Below are 17268 nucleotides of genomic sequence, written 5' to 3' on the forward strand. Positions count from 1 at the left end.
CCATTCTCCCTGACTCCCTGCAGGTAGGAGAAGGCAGGTGGCCGGGTCCATCCTCTCTCATCCCACTCCTCATTAGCAATGGGCTCCCCTCTCCCTCCCCTCCACCTCCCCTCCCCCGGGACCTCAGATGCCCTAAGAAGCGACTGCCTCACTTGTTATGTCTTGGAGTCCTCCGCATGTGGTGGGCCCACGTGCTCAAGATCATCTGTTCTGGCCTACGCATTTGACAATTGAGGAAACTGAGGCCCAAAGAGGGAAATGATGGAGCCAAGTCTCCAACATATTTCAGTTCATTCACATCCGGTCTAAGCATGGCCTTGCCATCCTCAAAGGCTCTCAGGGGTCCTCATGCCCTCGGGCAGCACTATGCTTTCCAGCACAACTTCCAAGCCTCTGATCTCCCCGACCATTCCCCCCAACACCACTGTTTTTGTCATTGATTGTTCTGTAGCCAATTACCTCGAAATGTGGTGCCTAAAAGAACAATAAATATTTATTATCTCACACTTTCTTAGGTGGCTGGGTGGTTCTGGCTGGCGGTCTTTCATGAGATTGCTGCCAAGATGTTGGCTGTGGCTGTGCCTTAGTCTGTTCAGGCTGCTATAACAAAAATACCATAAATTGGGGGCGCAGCGGTTAAGTTCGCATGTTCTGCTGTGGTCAAGCCATGCTGTGGCAGGCGTCTCACATATAAAGTAGAGGAAGATGGGCACGGATGTTAGCTCAGGGCCAGTCTTCCTGAAAAAAAAAAAAAGAAAAAAACATAAATTGGGTAGCTTATAGACAAGAAATACTTATTTTTCACAGTCCTGGAGGCTGGGAAGTCCAGGATCATGGTGCTGGCAGGTTCGGTGTTTGGTGAGGGCCCGCTTCCTGGCTCGTAGCCATGTCCTCATGTGGCAGAAAGACAAGGGGGCTCTCTCAGACCTCTTTCATGGGGCACTAATCCCATTCACGAGGGTTCCCCCTTCATGACCAAAGCACCCCCCCCAATGCCCCACTTCCTAGTACCATCATGTTGGGCATTAGGATTTCAACACCTGAATTTTGGGGGAACACAGACATTCCCATAATAGCAGGCGGCATCATCTTAAGGCTGGACTGGGGCTGGAGCACCTGCTTTCCTGACGGCTCCCTCACATGGCTGGCAAACGGTGCTGGCTCAGCAGGAGGCCTCAGTTCCTCTCCCTGTGGGCCTCTCCAGAGAGCTGCTTGAGTGTCCTTGTGACATGGCGGCTGGCTTCCCCCAGAGGGAGTGATATGAGAGAGAGTAAGGACGAAGCTGCGTGTCTCACGATCTAGTCTCAGAAGTTATTCCGTCATATTCTCTTCTTTGGAATTGAGTTACTAAGTCCCTTCCACACTCAAGGGGAGGAGAGTTAGGCTCCGTCTTTGGAAGGGAAGAATGTCAGAGAATGTGTGGACATGTTTTAAAACCACCAAAAGCTGCCCGCTGGGAGGAAGAGGCAGCAGTTCACCTGCGGGAGCCTGGTGCTTCTGTTGCATTAACGTGGTTGCACTAAGGGGCGCAGACAGGCCGGTGAGAGTGGAGGAGGACACAGGCTGGAATGGAAGACTGTTCAGTTTGGGAGCAGAGAGAGGTATCTGTGTCACAGGCTTGGGACGCCTTCCTTCAGAGAGAGAGAGGACAGGGAACGGGGGGTGTTGATGGCCACAAAGCCCCTTTGGACCACAGGTGCCTGGGGTCAGGTGGGCGGCTAGGGGACAGGAAGGCTGGGGTGTGGAGAGGAGGGAGCTTACAGACGTTGGTTCCTGCTCTGTGAAGGGCTGGGGGCCTGGGGCCAGTCGTTGCCGGGCTTGTATTCCCCTGCTTGGCATATGAGGAAATAGGCTCAGGAGGGAAAAGGGCTGCCCTACAGACACACAGCCAGGAGGTGGGGCAGCCGGGATTCGAAGTGGCCTTTCTGAGTTCAGGGCCCCCTGCGCTCTGCTGTGGCGCTTCTGTTTTGTTGTCTCAGCAGGAAAACCCAGACAGAGGGGGAACAGCTCCCACAGCTCAGGGACGGTGCGCTTGGGGACCTTGGGGGCCGTGTTCTCGTGGCTCAGAGTGAACCCTGGGACCTGTGGGGTGAATGGCTGAAAGGGATGACTAGACCCCCATGGGCCAGGCCCAGGAGAAGGGGCTGGGGCTCCTCCAAACTGCCTGGCATTGGGTCTCACGTCAGGACAGTCAGCCCCTGGCTGCCGGATGTGTCCGATGCAGGGCTCTCCAGCAGACTGCCTGGGCCCCATCCTGGTCTAACCTTGGGTAAGTTACTTAGCTTCCTGAGGTCAGTTCCCTCCTCTGCAAAATGGGCGAGGTAACAGTTCCCACTCCACCTCCCACTCCCGGGGCTGCCGTGCAAGGGGAGGCTCTGGGACCTGACTGCCTGGGTTCAAATTCTGGGGTCACCACCCACCAGCTGGGAACACCAGCTGTGTTCCCTCGAAGAAGCTGCTTAACTTCTCTGAGCCTCCCTTTCCTCCTTTGTGAACTGGGCATGGGAACAGTATTTGCCCCACAGTTAGTGTGAGGGTCAAGTTCTCACGCGTGTGAAGTGCTGGGCTATGCAGCTGGGGAGCTGTGCTCGGAACACGGCAGCAGTCGCTACGTCCTCTGTTGGAAGGAAAAGCTCCCCCGGAAAGGGGCGTTTGTTAAAGTCTGTAGGGAGGGTGTTGAGAGAGGGAGGGACAGACAGGGGGACAGGTGCCAGAGGCCCAGTCCTGCCTGGGAGTGGAAGCTGGCCTGGGGCTCGCAGAGGCCCGGGATTTGCAGAGTCCCTGCAATGCATCCTCCCTCACATGAGGACGTTAATAATGGGGAGGTGACGAAGCCGCAGGGCAGGGGTGCTGCACTGAGCCCCTGGGCCAGCCTGCTCTAGACCCCGCTGTGGGCCCAGGCTCTCAGTGGTGGCTCTGCTCCCTGCAGTCCCCGGGAGCACAGGATCTGGAGTCAGACTAGCCTGGAGTTCAGACCTGGGTTGGCCACCTTCTGGCTGGGTTACCTGGGATCCAGTCGTGCCTTCTTCTGGAGACTCCGTTCCTGATCAGTAAAACACAGAGTGAGATGCCGGTACACCCGCCCCAGGTCCCAGGGCGGCTGCGGGCCGTCAAGAAGCCCCTCCTTTGCTTGCCCCTCTGCATCTCTGGATGATGCCCCAGGGACGAGCTGACCTCTGTGGGTCTGGCAGGCAGGGTTGGGGTCACCAGTGTCCCAGGCTTCTCCCTCCAGCTGCAACCCTTCTGCCCAGAGAAGGGGAGTGACTTGGGACGAGCTGCAGCTCATTCATTCATTCAGCGCATGCGTACCAGGTGTGTCCAGCCCTGGCCCATGTACTGGGATGCAGCTGAGACTGGTCTGGGTGCTGTGTGGCCCACCGAGCTCCCTGACTCAGCAGGGCACTCTGGAGAAATCTTTTCTGACCAATGTTTTCTCTCCCTCTGGCTTTATCCTCCCAGGGACCTGAGTGAGAACACCATCCAGGCCATCCCCAGGAAAGCTTTTCGCGGAGCTACAGATCTCAAAAATTTGTGAGTACAGGCCTGGGAGGGAGAGGGGCTCGGGGGCTGCAGGGCCGCCCCTGGCATCGTCCTTGAGGGTCTCCCTGTGCTCTGTGGTCCAGGCAGCCAAGGAGCTGGTCTGAGTTCTGAGATGGCTGGTGCCAGCAAAGTCTTCTGGAACATTCTGGGGTCCTAGGAAACAGGCAACCTTTGGGGACTGGAAGTGTCATGAACTGTGGGGTGCTTGGGTGATGTTCTCCGTCCGTTTAAATGGATAGTCTCTGTGCCCTTGCCCTCCAGTGGTTTGGGAGGGCTGGGTTTGAATCTCTTCTTCCAGGTACATGTGGTATAAGCTGCTGCAAGTCAGTTAACTTCACTGGCCCTTGATATGTTGTTCTGTAAAATGGGGATATCATAGTTACCTCACAGGCTTGTTCTGAGGTTTAAATGAGATATGGAAATAAATACACTTTGCCAAATGCTATTTAAATGTAATGGTTTATTTCTCATATTCAAATTTATTCTGGTCCAGGCTTCCCACCTTCCCGAAGTCTAGCTGCCGCAGAGATGACAAATGCCTGGCGTGTTTTTCACCCCTCCCCTCCGCCCCCCAGAGCCTGTAGTAGACCTTGGTGATGAATCACTGCCTTCCTTCCCAGGGGGCCCCCATCGCAGCTGCGGTTTACTCCAGGTAGCCGCACTCGTCAGTCGCCCTTGGCGCTCAGGCTAAAATCAGTCTGCCAGCTCTGGCTGCCCCCGCTCCTGTGACAGCCTCATTTTTCAGCTGCCAGCACCCTTGTAGGTGGTCTCCAAAATGGGAAGTTGAGGGGTGGTTCCTGCTCCCCAGGAGATATGCAAGGTTGGGTAGAGGAATATAATGTAACTTTTCTTTATATTTATTGTTTTAACTAAAAATAAGAAATAGTTTAAGCTTTTATCGTTCACTATTGGGATAGACATGCATGTGCTGCACAAATGACTGGGGTCAGGCCTCTCGTTTTTTAAACTAATGGAATGCGTGATCAAAACGTGCAGACATGCCTGCCCTGGGCCACGTGCCCTCTGCTCTACAACTTTCCTTTGCTTCACAGACAGCTGGACAAGAACCAGATCAGCTGCATCGAGGAAGGGGCCTTCCGAGCTCTGCGGGGGCTGGAGGTGCTGTAAGTAAAGTCTGGGAAGGGAGGCAGAAGCATGGAGAGCCCCCCTAACGCAGGGGCCAAGGCCCAGGTGGCTGGAGTCGGGGCCTGGGAGCAGTGCAGGAGGCAGGAGACCGGGGAGGCGGGTTCCAGGCCCAGGGCGGAGGCCATGCTCTCTGCTCTCCCAGACGTGCCACCAAGGATGGGAGGACACACGCTCCTGGGGTCACTGCCACAGCAGCGTGACCCAGGCCTTCCCCGCTCTTGATGTGGCCCAGGGCGAGTGGCTGTGTCTTCAAGGAGTTTCTGACACCTGAGGCAGGAATGCCTCCCCCTTCTCCCTCTGTCTGTCTAAACCCTCCAACCTTTCTCCCAAGTCAGCCCAAGCCTGCACGCATCCCCTCCCTCTCCTTGCTCCATCTCCCCTGTCCTGCCTGACTCAGAGCCTGTGATGCAGCTGCCCCATAATCACTGTCTCAGGTCGGGGTTTTCCCTGTGGGTGGCTTGGTGTCTGCTGGTCTCCGGCATAGCCCCCGTGTCCAGCCCAGTGCTGCTCCCCGTCAAGGGCAGACCATGGAACACGGTTTGAGAGTCTGCCCGTTTGTCAGAGTGAAGCGCTGTCCCTTCCCACGTAACTTCCTGTGGGGCAGACTCGAAATGACTCTGGTTCCCATTCAGGACCCTGAACAACAATAACATCAGCACCATCCCTGTGTCCAGCTTCAACCACATGCCCAAGCTACGGACCTTGTGAGTGAGCCTGGGGGCACCCGTGCCGGGGTGGTGGGGAGAGGGGGCAAAGGCTTCCGCTGGCAGTGGGGGAGCTCGTTCTCCTCTGCACCCTCAGCGGCCAGCCCAGGGTGGGGGCTGACTGGAGTCGGAGGGGAGGGAGGTGATCTAAAATACAAGGCCGTTGAATGTCATTTATATTTGACTTTTCCTTGGGAGACAAATGATTTGTCTTTGTGTTTGGAAAAGAGTTGTGTGATTTGGGGCATGGGTCTGGGTGAGCTCAGTGAGGTGAACCGATATCCTCTGGGCACACTCCAGCCCAGGGGTACCCCCGAGCGTGCTGGCAGGGAGGGGGCAGCTGCCGGGAAGCCTCCCGCTGCTCAGATAATCCCCAAGTTGGGGCTGAGCTGTGCAGCTGACGGTGTAGACCGGGCCTGGGCCCAGTGCAGCTCAGCCCTTGCCCAGGTGGAGGAGTTCCCACTATTTGGCTGGGGGCTGGGGACCCAGGTGGGTTGTGAGCCACCCTGTCCCCCTGCAGCCGCCTGCACTCCAACCACCTATTCTGTGACTGCCACCTGGCCTGGCTCTCGCAGTGGCTCAGGCAGCGGCCGACTATCGGGCTCTTCACCCAGTGCTCAGGCCCCGCCAGCCTGCGCGGCCTCAACGTGGCCGAGGTCCAGAAGAGCGAGTTCAGCTGCTCAGGTGGGTGTAGGCCCAGCTGGGGCTCTTGGCTGCCTGTCAACTGCCTCCTGTCACCTCCCTCCACCCCTCTTGTTCCTTCCCATTACATCCTGTCACCATACATTAAATCTGGCCCACCCCTGACCTCCTGTCTTCACCCTTCACCTCCTTTTTCCACCCATCACCTCCTGTCCTTATCTATCACTTTCTGGACCACCCACCACCTCTGGTCCCCATCTATCACCTCCTGTCCCTACTCATCACCTCCTGTCCCCTCCCATCTCCCAATCCTGCCCTTTCCATTATCTCCTGTTCTCATCTATCACCTTTGTCCCTATGTATCACTTCTTGCCTCCACTCTTTTATCCCTCCTGCCCCTCTACCTCTCCTGGCCCCCACCCATTGCCTCCTCCACCATCGTCCCCTCTGCCCCACGCTTTAGTTTGTTTGCTGCCATCCAATGCTTCCTCCCATCTCCTCCCACCCTCCTCCACCCTCTCACCTCCCCCCTCCTTGCCCCTCCCATTCCCACCTCTCCCCTCCTCCCATTGCCTCACCTGCTACCTGGAAGAGTCATTGAGTTGGGCCTTCTAGCCTCGGTTTGAGGTAAGGTGGACTCCAGACTTTGTGCCCTCCATCTCCCACCTGGGGGCCCGTGAGAGCCTCCCCACTGGCCACCCCACTTCCTCTCCCGCTCCTGCGATCTCCATGCTGCACCAGAAAGACCTAAAAGGACCTACAAGTCTGCACAGGTCACTGCTGCTTTATACTCGGGGCCCCGTGCTTGGAGAGTCCAAACTGCCCTCCAGCTCTGCAAGGCTGGGGCCAGCTCATCTCGGCCTCCCCCTACCCGGTGCCTCCTCACTCCCTGCATCCTGGCCATGCCCACCTCTGCCCTTCCTGGAGCAGGTGCCTCCCATCCTGGCCTTCTCACAGGCTGTGCCCCTGTTGGGCACTCCCTTCCCACCTTGTTGCCCGCCAACTCCTCTTTACCCTCCAGAGCCCAGGGAGCCTTCTCTGACCTGGGGGAGGTCCCCGATAGACTGGAAGCTCCATGAGCACGTGGAGTACGCGTGTTGGGGTTTCCGGCGATCTCCTCAGCACTTGGCCCATGCTTGGCACAGAAATGCTCAAGGAATCTTTGCTGAGTGAATGAATGGGTTTTGTTTTTGTTTTTGTTTTTGTTTTTTGAGGAAGATTAGCCCTGAGCTAACATCCATGTCCATCTTCCTCTACTTTATATGTGGGACGCCTACCACAGCATGGCTTGCCACGCAGTCCCATGTCCACACCCGGGATCCGAACTGGCGAACCCGGGGCCGCCGAAGCAGAACGTGCACACTTAACCGCTGCACCACCGAGCCGGCCCCAAATGAAAGGTTTTCAGATTCACAACAGAGGATGAGGGGCTGCCCATTTTTCCCAAGTCTGTGGACTCTGAGCCTGCCAGCCACGTGCAGCTGAAGGGGAAGCACCTACTGGGCTCGGCCTCCTCTCCTCAATGTGAGGCTCTGGGGAGGGGGCGGCTGTCACCTCCTCCACAGCACTGGCAGCGCCCGAGACTGTGCTTGAACACTGCAGTGTTCTGGGCTTCTGTGAGTGTGAGTGTGTGAGTGTGTACAAGAGTATATGAGTGTGTGAGTATGTCTGTGTGAGTGTGTATGAGAGTGTGTGAGAAAGTGTGTGTGTGAGAGTGAGTCTGTGTGAATGTGTATTGAGAGAACGAGTGTGTGAAGGCGAGTGTGCAAGCGTGTGAGTGTCTGAGTGTGAGCACACATGGGTAGGTACTCGCGTGTGAGGAGAGCTGGGGCTGAGGCTGCCCCTCTGAGCCATCACAGCTGCTGCAGGTTTTGGGGTTGGACAATTTTCATTTTGAAATGGAGCCTTTCGCTTTGCATCTGGAGGGCCTCGGTCTCTAGCTTCAGGCATCTTTTCTCCTTGGAGTCTGTTCACCCTGGCATCCCCTTTCCTTCGAAGGGCACTTTCACAGTCTGCCAGAAGTTCTCGTAGCTTTGTCTCCTTTGATCTGGGCACCCACCTTCAGGGTAGCCAAGGGAAGGATTCAAGGTGGCAATGCTGGTAGGAGTGTAAATGGGATTGCACCTTGCAGAAGTGTCTGACAGAAACTTCAAAAGCTTGATATTTGTCTACCCCATGACCCTGTGACTCCACTGCTGGGTACATGCACATGCTTTGCAAAAATGCCTCCAGGAGTATCCTGGGCTTCTCCTAACAGCCCAGGGCTGGAGACAACCCACATGTCCACCGACAAGAGAACGGATCCACTAATCGTCCATACACTAGACTACTACTCAGCAATGACAAAGAACAAACCACTGAAACACACACCACCACAAGCGACTCTACGAGCTAATGTTGAGCAGAAGAAGCCAGACCCCAGAGAAGCTGCTGTCTGATCTCGTTTATGTGAAGCCCACAAACAAGCAGAACAAATCTTGGTGATAGATCTCAGAATAGTGGTGACCTTGGGGAAGGGGCGGGGGAGCCTTCTTGGGTGACGGAAATGTTCCGTGTCTGGGGCACGGTTCCGTGAGTGTATCTGTAAGTAGAAATTCAGCCAGTTATACACTTAGGATAGTGCACTTTATATAATTTATACTTCAATTAAAATGTTTATATGCAAATGAACGAATATCAAGGACTCAGTTTTCTCACCTTTAAAATGGCCCCAATAATGTCATGCTCCTCATGAGCTGAGCAGGGGGATTAAATGAGATGCTGCATGTACAACACTTATCCCAGCATGTGGCACAGAGTGAGCACTCAAAAAACATAGTCCTTGTCATCCCTGGTGACAGACAAGGAGACTCAGGCTCAGAAGTGTTGAGTGACTTGGACTAGGACCCGGAGCTCCAGAATCTAGACAGGAGTTCCTAGTGTGTGACTCACAGTGTCTTGCAGCCCTGTTAGGTTCAGATTCAAGATCAGCAAACTTCAAACAAGTACCGGCGAAGTGCTGGGCACCCACAGTTACAGCGTGGTTCTTGGTGACCTCAGCTGGTTCATCCTCATCAAGAAAAGCACCGTGTCCCCTGTCCCCACCCATCAGTGTGCAGCTGGGGACAGAGGTGCTGACATGGGACACCCAGGTCACAGCCTGCTGTTTCCGCAGGCCAGGGGGAGGCTGGGCGCGTGCCCTCCTGCACCCTCTCCTCGGGCTCCTGCCCAGCCATGTGCACCTGCAGCAATGGCATCGTGGACTGTCGTGGCAAAGGCCTCACCGCCATCCCCGCCAACCTGCCCGAGACCATGACGGAGATGTGAGTACAGGGTGGGGCAGGTGCTGGGACACAGGCCCCCGGGCTAGGCCAGGCCCTGCTGGTCCTGTGAAGGGTTGGAACAGGCACCACCCCAGGGCTTGCTGAGGCCCCTCAGCAAATGGAGAAGACACAGTTTGCCTTGGCTGGGCTGAGCTCTCTGCCTAAGCCTGGGCAACTCTGGAGGGTTAGGGAAGGGTGTCCCTCTGTGGTCCATCTGTCCAGCCGAGCTGGGTGAGTCTGCTAGAATCAGTCAGCATTAGCATCAGTCGTAGCCACTGTCAGCCACAGCAGCCTGGGATGATGGATCCTGACTCACAGTAGCCCCTTTCTCTGCCTGTACCAGCCCATCTACTCCACATGGAGGTGGGAGCGGGCGCAGCAGGGGCAAAGGGCCTGGTTTGGGTGGGCGAGCCCAGCAGGCAACAGCTGGGGCTGGGGCGACCTGACCCTGGGCTTCCTCTGTGTTCTCTCTCTGCAGCCGCCTGGAGCTCAACGGGATCAAGTCCATCCCCCCAGGAGCCTTCTCTCCCTACAGAAAGCTTCGGAGGATGTGAGTGCCTCCCGCTGCCCCCTGGGAGTCAGCCTGGGGCAGGAGAACGGGCCTAGACCAACCGTGCCACAGCCCCGGGCAGGTCTCACTCTGATTCCTACTGCTGAGTGGCCCTGGGCAAGCCTCCGCCAGGCTCATCTGTGATGTGTGGATGGTGGCCATGTGGCCTCCTCACAGGGCTGTTGTGAGGCCTAAATGGGGTGCTGAGCCCGATCTGGCACATGACCAGAGCTGACTGTCATCCTCTCATTTCAGCTCAGGCACCAATAGGAGCAATTGTGGATGCGAGAGGGGTTCTAGGCAACAGCTGGGATGCAGGGTGAAGCCTTGTCAGGAATGGACCGAGGCTGGAGCTCCCTGCCCTGCCTGACTGCACGGGGAAATTAGTGGCCGTGGGTTTTTCAGATGGACGGGAGAACTGGTCCCTTATTTCTAATTTCAAAGAAAGCCCTGCCCTCCCATGGCCTCTGGGAGTTAGAGGGGGCCAGTCAGGGCCTGGTGGCCCCTGAAGGATTCAGCCACCCTCTCTCCTTCTGCTCACCTTGCAGAGACCTGAGCAACAACCAGATCGCAGAGATCGCCCCCGATGCCTTCCAGGGCCTCCGCTCCCTGAACTCGCTGTGAGTAGCAGCACCAGGGCTCCCACAAGGGTCCAGGGCGTCCCCAGGGAGGCCGGCAGGGCCCAGGGTCCCTCTGATGGGTGCTGGAGGGGGACCACAGCCCTTGCCCACCCTGGCCTCAGTGGGTCTCCTTCTGGCTGCAAAGTCCAGGGTTGCTGTGCCCAGCTCCCTCTTCCTCACTGGTGGACCCTCTGCAGCTGGAAGGGCTAGAGGGAATCAAGGGCCAAGTGCATGGGAAAGCTAGGCAGAACAGTTGCCCCTGGCAACTGTGGTGCTCTCCCAGCCATGGGGATTTTCCCAGCATTCTTTGCAGCAGTCATCTGATTTGGCCCAGCCTTCATGTTGGCCTTGTCTCCCCACAGAGGAGCTTTTCCCAGGTCACCCACAAGGGCAGCGGCCACCAGCTCCAGTTGTGACATTTGCCACACCTTGTATCTTTTATCCCAAACGTGCTCTGATCCCAAGTTGTGGTGGGTGATGTGAAGTTTGTGTTTTTCTTCACCTGTCTCCAGTACTTCCCTTCTCTTTCCTTCAAGGGTTTATTGGGGGGGCCTGTCAATCTATGAAATGTTGTGCAGCATCAAAAATTCATCTCAGAACTGTTACTTCATCTCTCTTTTTCCAAGAACCCTTCCTTGTACCCCCAGGGTCACCAAGCCCTTCACTCTCTGCGGTCCCACGGCACTTTGTCTCTACAGGGAGTGCGCTCAGGGCACCCTGTGGTCGGGCAAGCTCCCCGACAGTAGGGGCCATTTGTTACTCTTAAGAATGAGTGTTTTTACCTGTCCCTCAGCAGCACTGGACACATGCCTCTCAGAGATTAGGGCCTTGGGAAGTGGAACAGAATGGAACTCCCCCTTGGGGAGTGCAGGAGACTGCCAGCTCAGCGCCTTCTGTGTGCACTCTCTTCTCTGGGAGTAGAGTCTGAGGTAGTGGGTGGGGCCAATTGTGAATGGCACCCTTTAAGTTGTGCAGTGTACAACCTACACAGCTGTACCTAACAGGCTGGAGATGGGTCACCATCGTTGACCAAGGCGATCAGACCCTGGAGGTGGCGTGCCAAAATGCAGGGCTCTTCCTCTGAGAAGTGAATGAAACTCCTCCTAAATGGGAACATGACAATAACCCATTTCAGTGGGTTCCTGATGCTCCTGGGTACCTGGTCGAAGCCACCTCTCCACCGATGTCAGGCACACAGATCTCATTGACAGCGTCCATCTCGCAGGTCCTGATCTTGCCTCACTGCTGCATCTCCTGCCCCCTCCTACCCGCTCTCCACGCAGCCCACTGAGGGATCTTTCCAAAGGCAGATCTGATCACGTCTCAGAGGCTTCCTGGCACTGACTGGGTACAATCCAAGCTGTGGTCCCATGGTTGCCTCCACTCAAGCCACCCGGAGCTCCCCATGCGGGCTGGCCTGACCCCCCTGCAGGGCCTCCGCTCCTGCGCTCCCCTTCAGGAAAGATCTTGAAGCTGCATTTGAAGAGACAGCTCTCGGTCTGTTTTACTCAGACCGAATGTTGACCGGGGTGGCATGTAGGGGCTATTGGTGATATCGGGAATGGAATACACCCCCCGAACCCTTGATGCTGTCACCGTCTGCCTGAACCATCCTGCCTGCATGCCTTTGGCAAACCTTTGCCTTTTTTCTAATTATATGCAGAATTCATGCTCACTGTAGAAAACTGAAAATACTACAGGATCAAAACCCCACTTGCAATCCCACCACCCAGGTCTCAGCATGGCTAGCTCTTGGGTCTGTTTCCTTCTGGTGTTTCTGGAAAGACTTGCTTGGCGTGCTGGAGCTCATACCGCTCGCTCGTGCCGTCTGGCCTTCAAGTGTTTTGCTGTAATTCTTTGAAAATATGTTAATTATCCCTGCTGGTGGGATTCTCCCCTCTTTGAACAGATTCCTTTTGGATCCAGGTTAATTTCCCATGAGGTTTCCTGAAGGGCCGCTTTGCAGCTGCTGTGGGATCCGTGCGTGAGGGCAGCGTTGGGAGAGTGCTCCTGCAGGAGTGGGGGTCCCGGCGCCACTAGCCACTGGGTACCTTTGTGCAAGCTGGAAAGAGGCCACCCTTTCCTAGTGATCTTTACTGCCCTCTGCTGGCAACTTCTTACAACGCACCTACACCAGTACAATGTGGGGCATGGGTGGCTTAGAGGTGGTGTCATTGTGTGTGCAGGAGTTACAGAGCGATGCCCCATCCGGAGGGCTGCCCTCTCACTCTCTCTTTCTGCTTCTCTCCAGAGTCCTCTATGGGAACAAGATCACAGACCTCCCCCGGGGTGTGTTTGGAGGCCTGTACACCCTGCAGCTCCTGTAAGGACCTGTCCGTGGGTGTCCTTTGGGGGGCCCAAGGAGGGGGCCAGTCTTCCTCTGGCCTCTCAGACTGGCCTTTTCCGTCTCTTTGGGGTGTGGGACTTACTCGAAGCAATGAGCTGGGAGGAAGGCAGACCTGGCAAAGCTGTGAGAGGCTGTGGGGTCCTGCAGAGGCCAGAGAGGGAGGGAGAGGGACACTCAGAGCTGATCGCCTGAGCTGAGAGGCTCCTGAGAGCAGCCTGCATTCCTGAGGAGCTCAGCCTGGCTGGGGACAGAGTTGTTTGCTGCACGGGGACAACCAGGCCCAGCTCAGCCTCCTAGAGCCCTGAGAGTTCACGCAAGAGTTCTCTCCCGGGATCCAAGAGGCACAGAACCCAAAGGCTCCCTCTGGGCTGCCTGGGGGACCCAAGAGAACTCCGAGAGGGAAGAAGAGCCCTGGAATGCCTTTGGGAGACGGCCTTATGCTGTGGCCCCTGCTTCCCCAGAATCCTGGGGCACCTCTAGTGGCTCCTGGAAGGAGGGAAGACTGGGTGGACTAAGATGGTCCCTGTGCACGAAGAGGCAGTCAGAGTTCTCGGCTCCTCTGCATGGAGTGGGCATCCAGAGGGCCAGATGCTCTGGGCTCGCTCCCGGGGACTTCTCCCTGAGATGATGCATGCCTGGTGCCGAGGAAGGTGCCCCGGGCGTCTTGATGAGTCCCATTCTGTGCCTCTCTCCTCCCGCCTGGCTCTGCCCACAGGCTCTTGAACGCCAACAAGATCAACTGCATCCGGCCCGATGCCTTCCAGGACCTGCAGAACCTCTCTCTTCTCTCCCTGTACGACAACAAGATCCAGAGTCTCGCCAAGGGCACCTTCACCTCCCTGCGGGCCATCCAGACCCTGTGAGTGTCCTCTTGTGCTCCTCCCCTCCACCCCAGCAGCAAACCCAGGGGGAGGAAACAGCCTGCAGGTACAGGCAACTGTCTTGCTGTACCTGCTTACCAGAGTGGCCTTTTTTACAGGAAAGAGCAAAGACTCTGGGTAAGACAATCCTGGGTTCGAATCCCAGCTACACCTCTTATTGGCTGTGTGACGCTGGGCAAGTTAATTCTCTTCTCTGGGCCTCAGTTTACTCATTCGTAAATTGAGGGTATCATCTTCATAGGGTTGTTCTGAGACTAAAGGGGATGTTTGCACAGAGCTTAGCTCATTGTAACTGCTTCTTAAGTGCTGGCTACAGTTAATAATAATATTATTATGGCCCATTGATTCTAAAACACACATTATTTTTACATTAACAGCTCTGAAATTGGGCTGCATATTACAATCGACGAAGTATTTAATTGGCAGCATTGTTTTCTTTCTTCATAATACATAAGATAATAGTACATCTTGCAACTGATAATGTCTTAAATCACATGAAATATAGTAACAGCAATGATGATTATAAAGTAAAAATTAGAGAGCAACAGCTCTAGGAATTTGTTTTAATCTCTTATAGAAAATTATAAGCATATGAGAAGTCGCACAGTGAACTTTCCAGGGTTCATCCCCCAGCTGTAGCTCCTGGCCCGTCTTCCCCTCCTCGATGCCTCCCAAACTACTTTAAGTAAATCCCAGATAATCACTTATCATCTACACAGACTTCGTACATATTTATAAAAGGCAAGCATTCTTTAAAAACACAACCGCAACACTATTAGTACATCTAAAAACTTAACAATTCTTTAATATCATCAAGTATCTAATTAGTGTTCAAATTCCCAAGCATCTCATGCATGTTACACAGTTTTTGAAACAATTTGTTTGAGTCAGGATTTAAAGAAGGCCTGTGCATACTACTGGCTGCCATGGGTTGATGCATCACTTGAGCTGTTTTAAATCCATAGGGGTCCTCTCCATCTCGTCTTCCTTGCAATTTATCTGTTGAGGACACTGCATTACTGGATCTGTGGAGATCCCCTCAGCTGGACTTTGCTGACTGCCTTCCCCGTGGAGTAGTCCCACACCGTCCTGTGTCCTGTGTCCTGCACAGGAAATGTCATCTAGGAGCTTGGGCAGGATCAGATTTTTTTTCTTTTTTTTTGGCAAGATGACTTCACGGGTAGGATTGTGTGCTTCCATCAGGAGACACACGATGGCTGGTTGTCTCTCTTTTTGTAATAAACACAGCCATTGATTTCAGTGCCTGGACCCATTCATACATTAGGAACCCTGAAATGGTGATATTTGAATCCCAACATTCCTTCTTCATTTGATAATGCTGCTGTGGTTATGCTTTCAAAAAAAAGTCCTTGTCTTTTAGCTGGAATGCTTCTGTATAGGGAAACTTCTCCTCTGCTGTTTGGTTAAACTCTGGCACTTGCGTGGTCTCCTCCATTCTGCGTCTTTAGCTCTGAGCCTGGAGTTTGACTCGATGCCCTGACCCATGGGTCCTGTGATGCATGCTTAATGGGCCTTAATTATTAATATTGTTGTGGTCATCGCTGTTGTTGCCATCCCTGCCACCGTATCTGCTGGGCAGTGCTCTCCGTCAGATAATATTTTCAGGGAGTACCGGGACAGGTGCAAAAAGGTCCAGTAGAAGGCACAGCTCCTGCTCCCTGGGGACCCTGCACGTCAGCAGGGACGTCAGCCAGGAAACTCACTAAGGCCCACGCACTTGCCTGCAGCCCACTCCTGCTAATTAGTTTACTTATAGCCGGGGAAGGGGAGCACCACAGGGACATCTTGCCAAATACATATGTGAAAGCAGAGATTATAGGAAGACATTGGCAAGGTAGATTATTTTATGCAGCTGGCGGAGCGTCCAAGAGAAACACACTAAGGAGATTTCATGGGGACCCACACATGGGAAAGCCTTGGGGATGGGGAATGGGACTGAAGGTCTCATGCGAGGAGCCGTCTCCCTCTTGAGGGGGAAGGAGAGTGAATAAATCAAACAGATCGTGCTCGCTGCGGGTGGCCTCTGTCTGTGTCCATTTACCTGGCGTGATTTCAGACAGTGCTTCTGCCCACCAAGTACTGTCCCTGGGATCTTGGCCACTGCCACCAGGGTGATAGTGGAGCAGAATGTTAGAACAGAAAGGTCAGATAGTCGTGGTAGTAATACTGAGAACAGTGACAGCCATTATGTCTATCGAGCTCTTCCTGAATGCCCACCCCTGTTCTTTGTGTGTATTATCTTAGTTAATACTTACACTGGCTTGTGGAGGTAGAGCCTATCATCCTTGACTTGACTTATAAGGAAGCTGAGGCAGAGGGAAGTTACGTCACTCACCCAAGGTCACCCAGCATCTAGTAGAGCAAGGATCTGGTCTCAGGCATCTCTTCACCATCACTGAGAAATCAGTTAGCTTCCTCCTCAATTGTGCTTTTTCCGTAAGAATGGACCTCGTTATTTAAGGCTGTAAAGCAAAAGTGAACTTTCATGAACAACTATTATATATTAACAACTGAAGTACAAGTTGGAGCAAGAATAAAAGAAATGCAAATCCAAAGTGTGGTCGGATATTCTTATTCCAGCCTCAGGTGGTTAAACCCCTTGACTGGGTCTGTGTGAGACCCCAGCAGGTTTAAACTCACCAGCTCTTGTCTTATTTGTCTACAGCTCCACCATCTGTGGCTGAGGGCCCTGGGTCATAGTATTGATTTTGCTGCAGTTTAATTTGGCCCAAGAGATTAAGAAATCTTTTTTAAAACAGCTTTCATGAGGTATAACTTCCATACCATGGAATTCACCTATTCTAAGTGTACAATTCAATGATTTCTAGTAAATTTATAGTTGTTCAACTATCACCACAATCCAATTTTGGAACATTTCCATCACCCCTCAAAAATCCCTCGTGCCCATTTACAATCAATGCTTGTTTCCAGCCCATCCCCAGGCGACCACTTATCTAATTTCTGTCCCTATAGATTTGCTTCTTCTGGACATTTCATAAAAACGGAATCATACCATATATCGTCTTTCGTGACTGACTTCTTTCACTTAGCATAATGTTTCAGAGGTCCATCCACATTGCAGGATGTAAGAGTGCTTCGTTCCTTTTTATTGCCAAATGATTTTCCATGGTATGGATAGACCACATTTTGTTTATCCGTTTTAGTTGATGGACGTTTGGATTTTCACTTTGGGACCATCATGAATAAATGATGCTATGAATATTCACTTACAAATCTTTGTGTGGACAAATGTTTTCATTTCTCTTGGAACTTCTGGGTAGCATGGGAAATTTATGTTTAACGTTTTAAGAAACTGCCACTGTTTTCCAAAGTGACTGCCCCATTTTGCATTCCTACCAGCCATGTATTAAGAGGGTTCCAATTTCTCTACTTCCTTGCCAACACTTGGCGTCATTTGTCTTTTTGATTATAGCCATCCTAGCAGGGGTGAAGTAGTGTCTTCATTGTGGGTTTAATTTGACTAATGATGTTGAGCATCTGCCCCCAAAGATTTT

The 17268-nt window shown here is 53.7% G+C and overlaps 1 protein-coding gene across 2 annotated transcripts in view; it reads left to right on the plus strand.

The window, feature by feature from the left end:
• The window catches only part of SLIT1 (slit guidance ligand 1), a 182494-nt gene that overhangs the window by 115342 nt on the left and 49884 nt on the right, over positions 1-17268 (plus strand). For both annotated transcript variants that reach the window (XM_023641701.2, XM_070223435.1), the window contains exons 5-13: positions 3460-3531; positions 4593-4664; positions 5319-5390; positions 5911-6074; positions 9187-9334; positions 9813-9884; positions 10433-10504; positions 12756-12827; positions 13567-13710. In XM_023641701.2, coding sequence (XP_023497469.2) covers positions 3460-3531; positions 4593-4664; positions 5319-5390; positions 5911-6074; positions 9187-9334; positions 9813-9884; positions 10433-10504; positions 12756-12827; positions 13567-13710 — 888 coding nt within the window. The remainder of the gene's footprint in view (positions 1-3459; positions 3532-4592; positions 4665-5318; positions 5391-5910; positions 6075-9186; positions 9335-9812; positions 9885-10432; positions 10505-12755; positions 12828-13566; positions 13711-17268) is intronic.

Source organism: Equus caballus, chromosome 1 (genome assembly GCF_041296265.1).
Source record: "Equus caballus isolate H_3958 breed thoroughbred chromosome 1, TB-T2T, whole genome shotgun sequence".
In the NCBI taxonomy this organism is placed as follows: domain Eukaryota; kingdom Metazoa; phylum Chordata; class Mammalia; order Perissodactyla; family Equidae; genus Equus; species Equus caballus.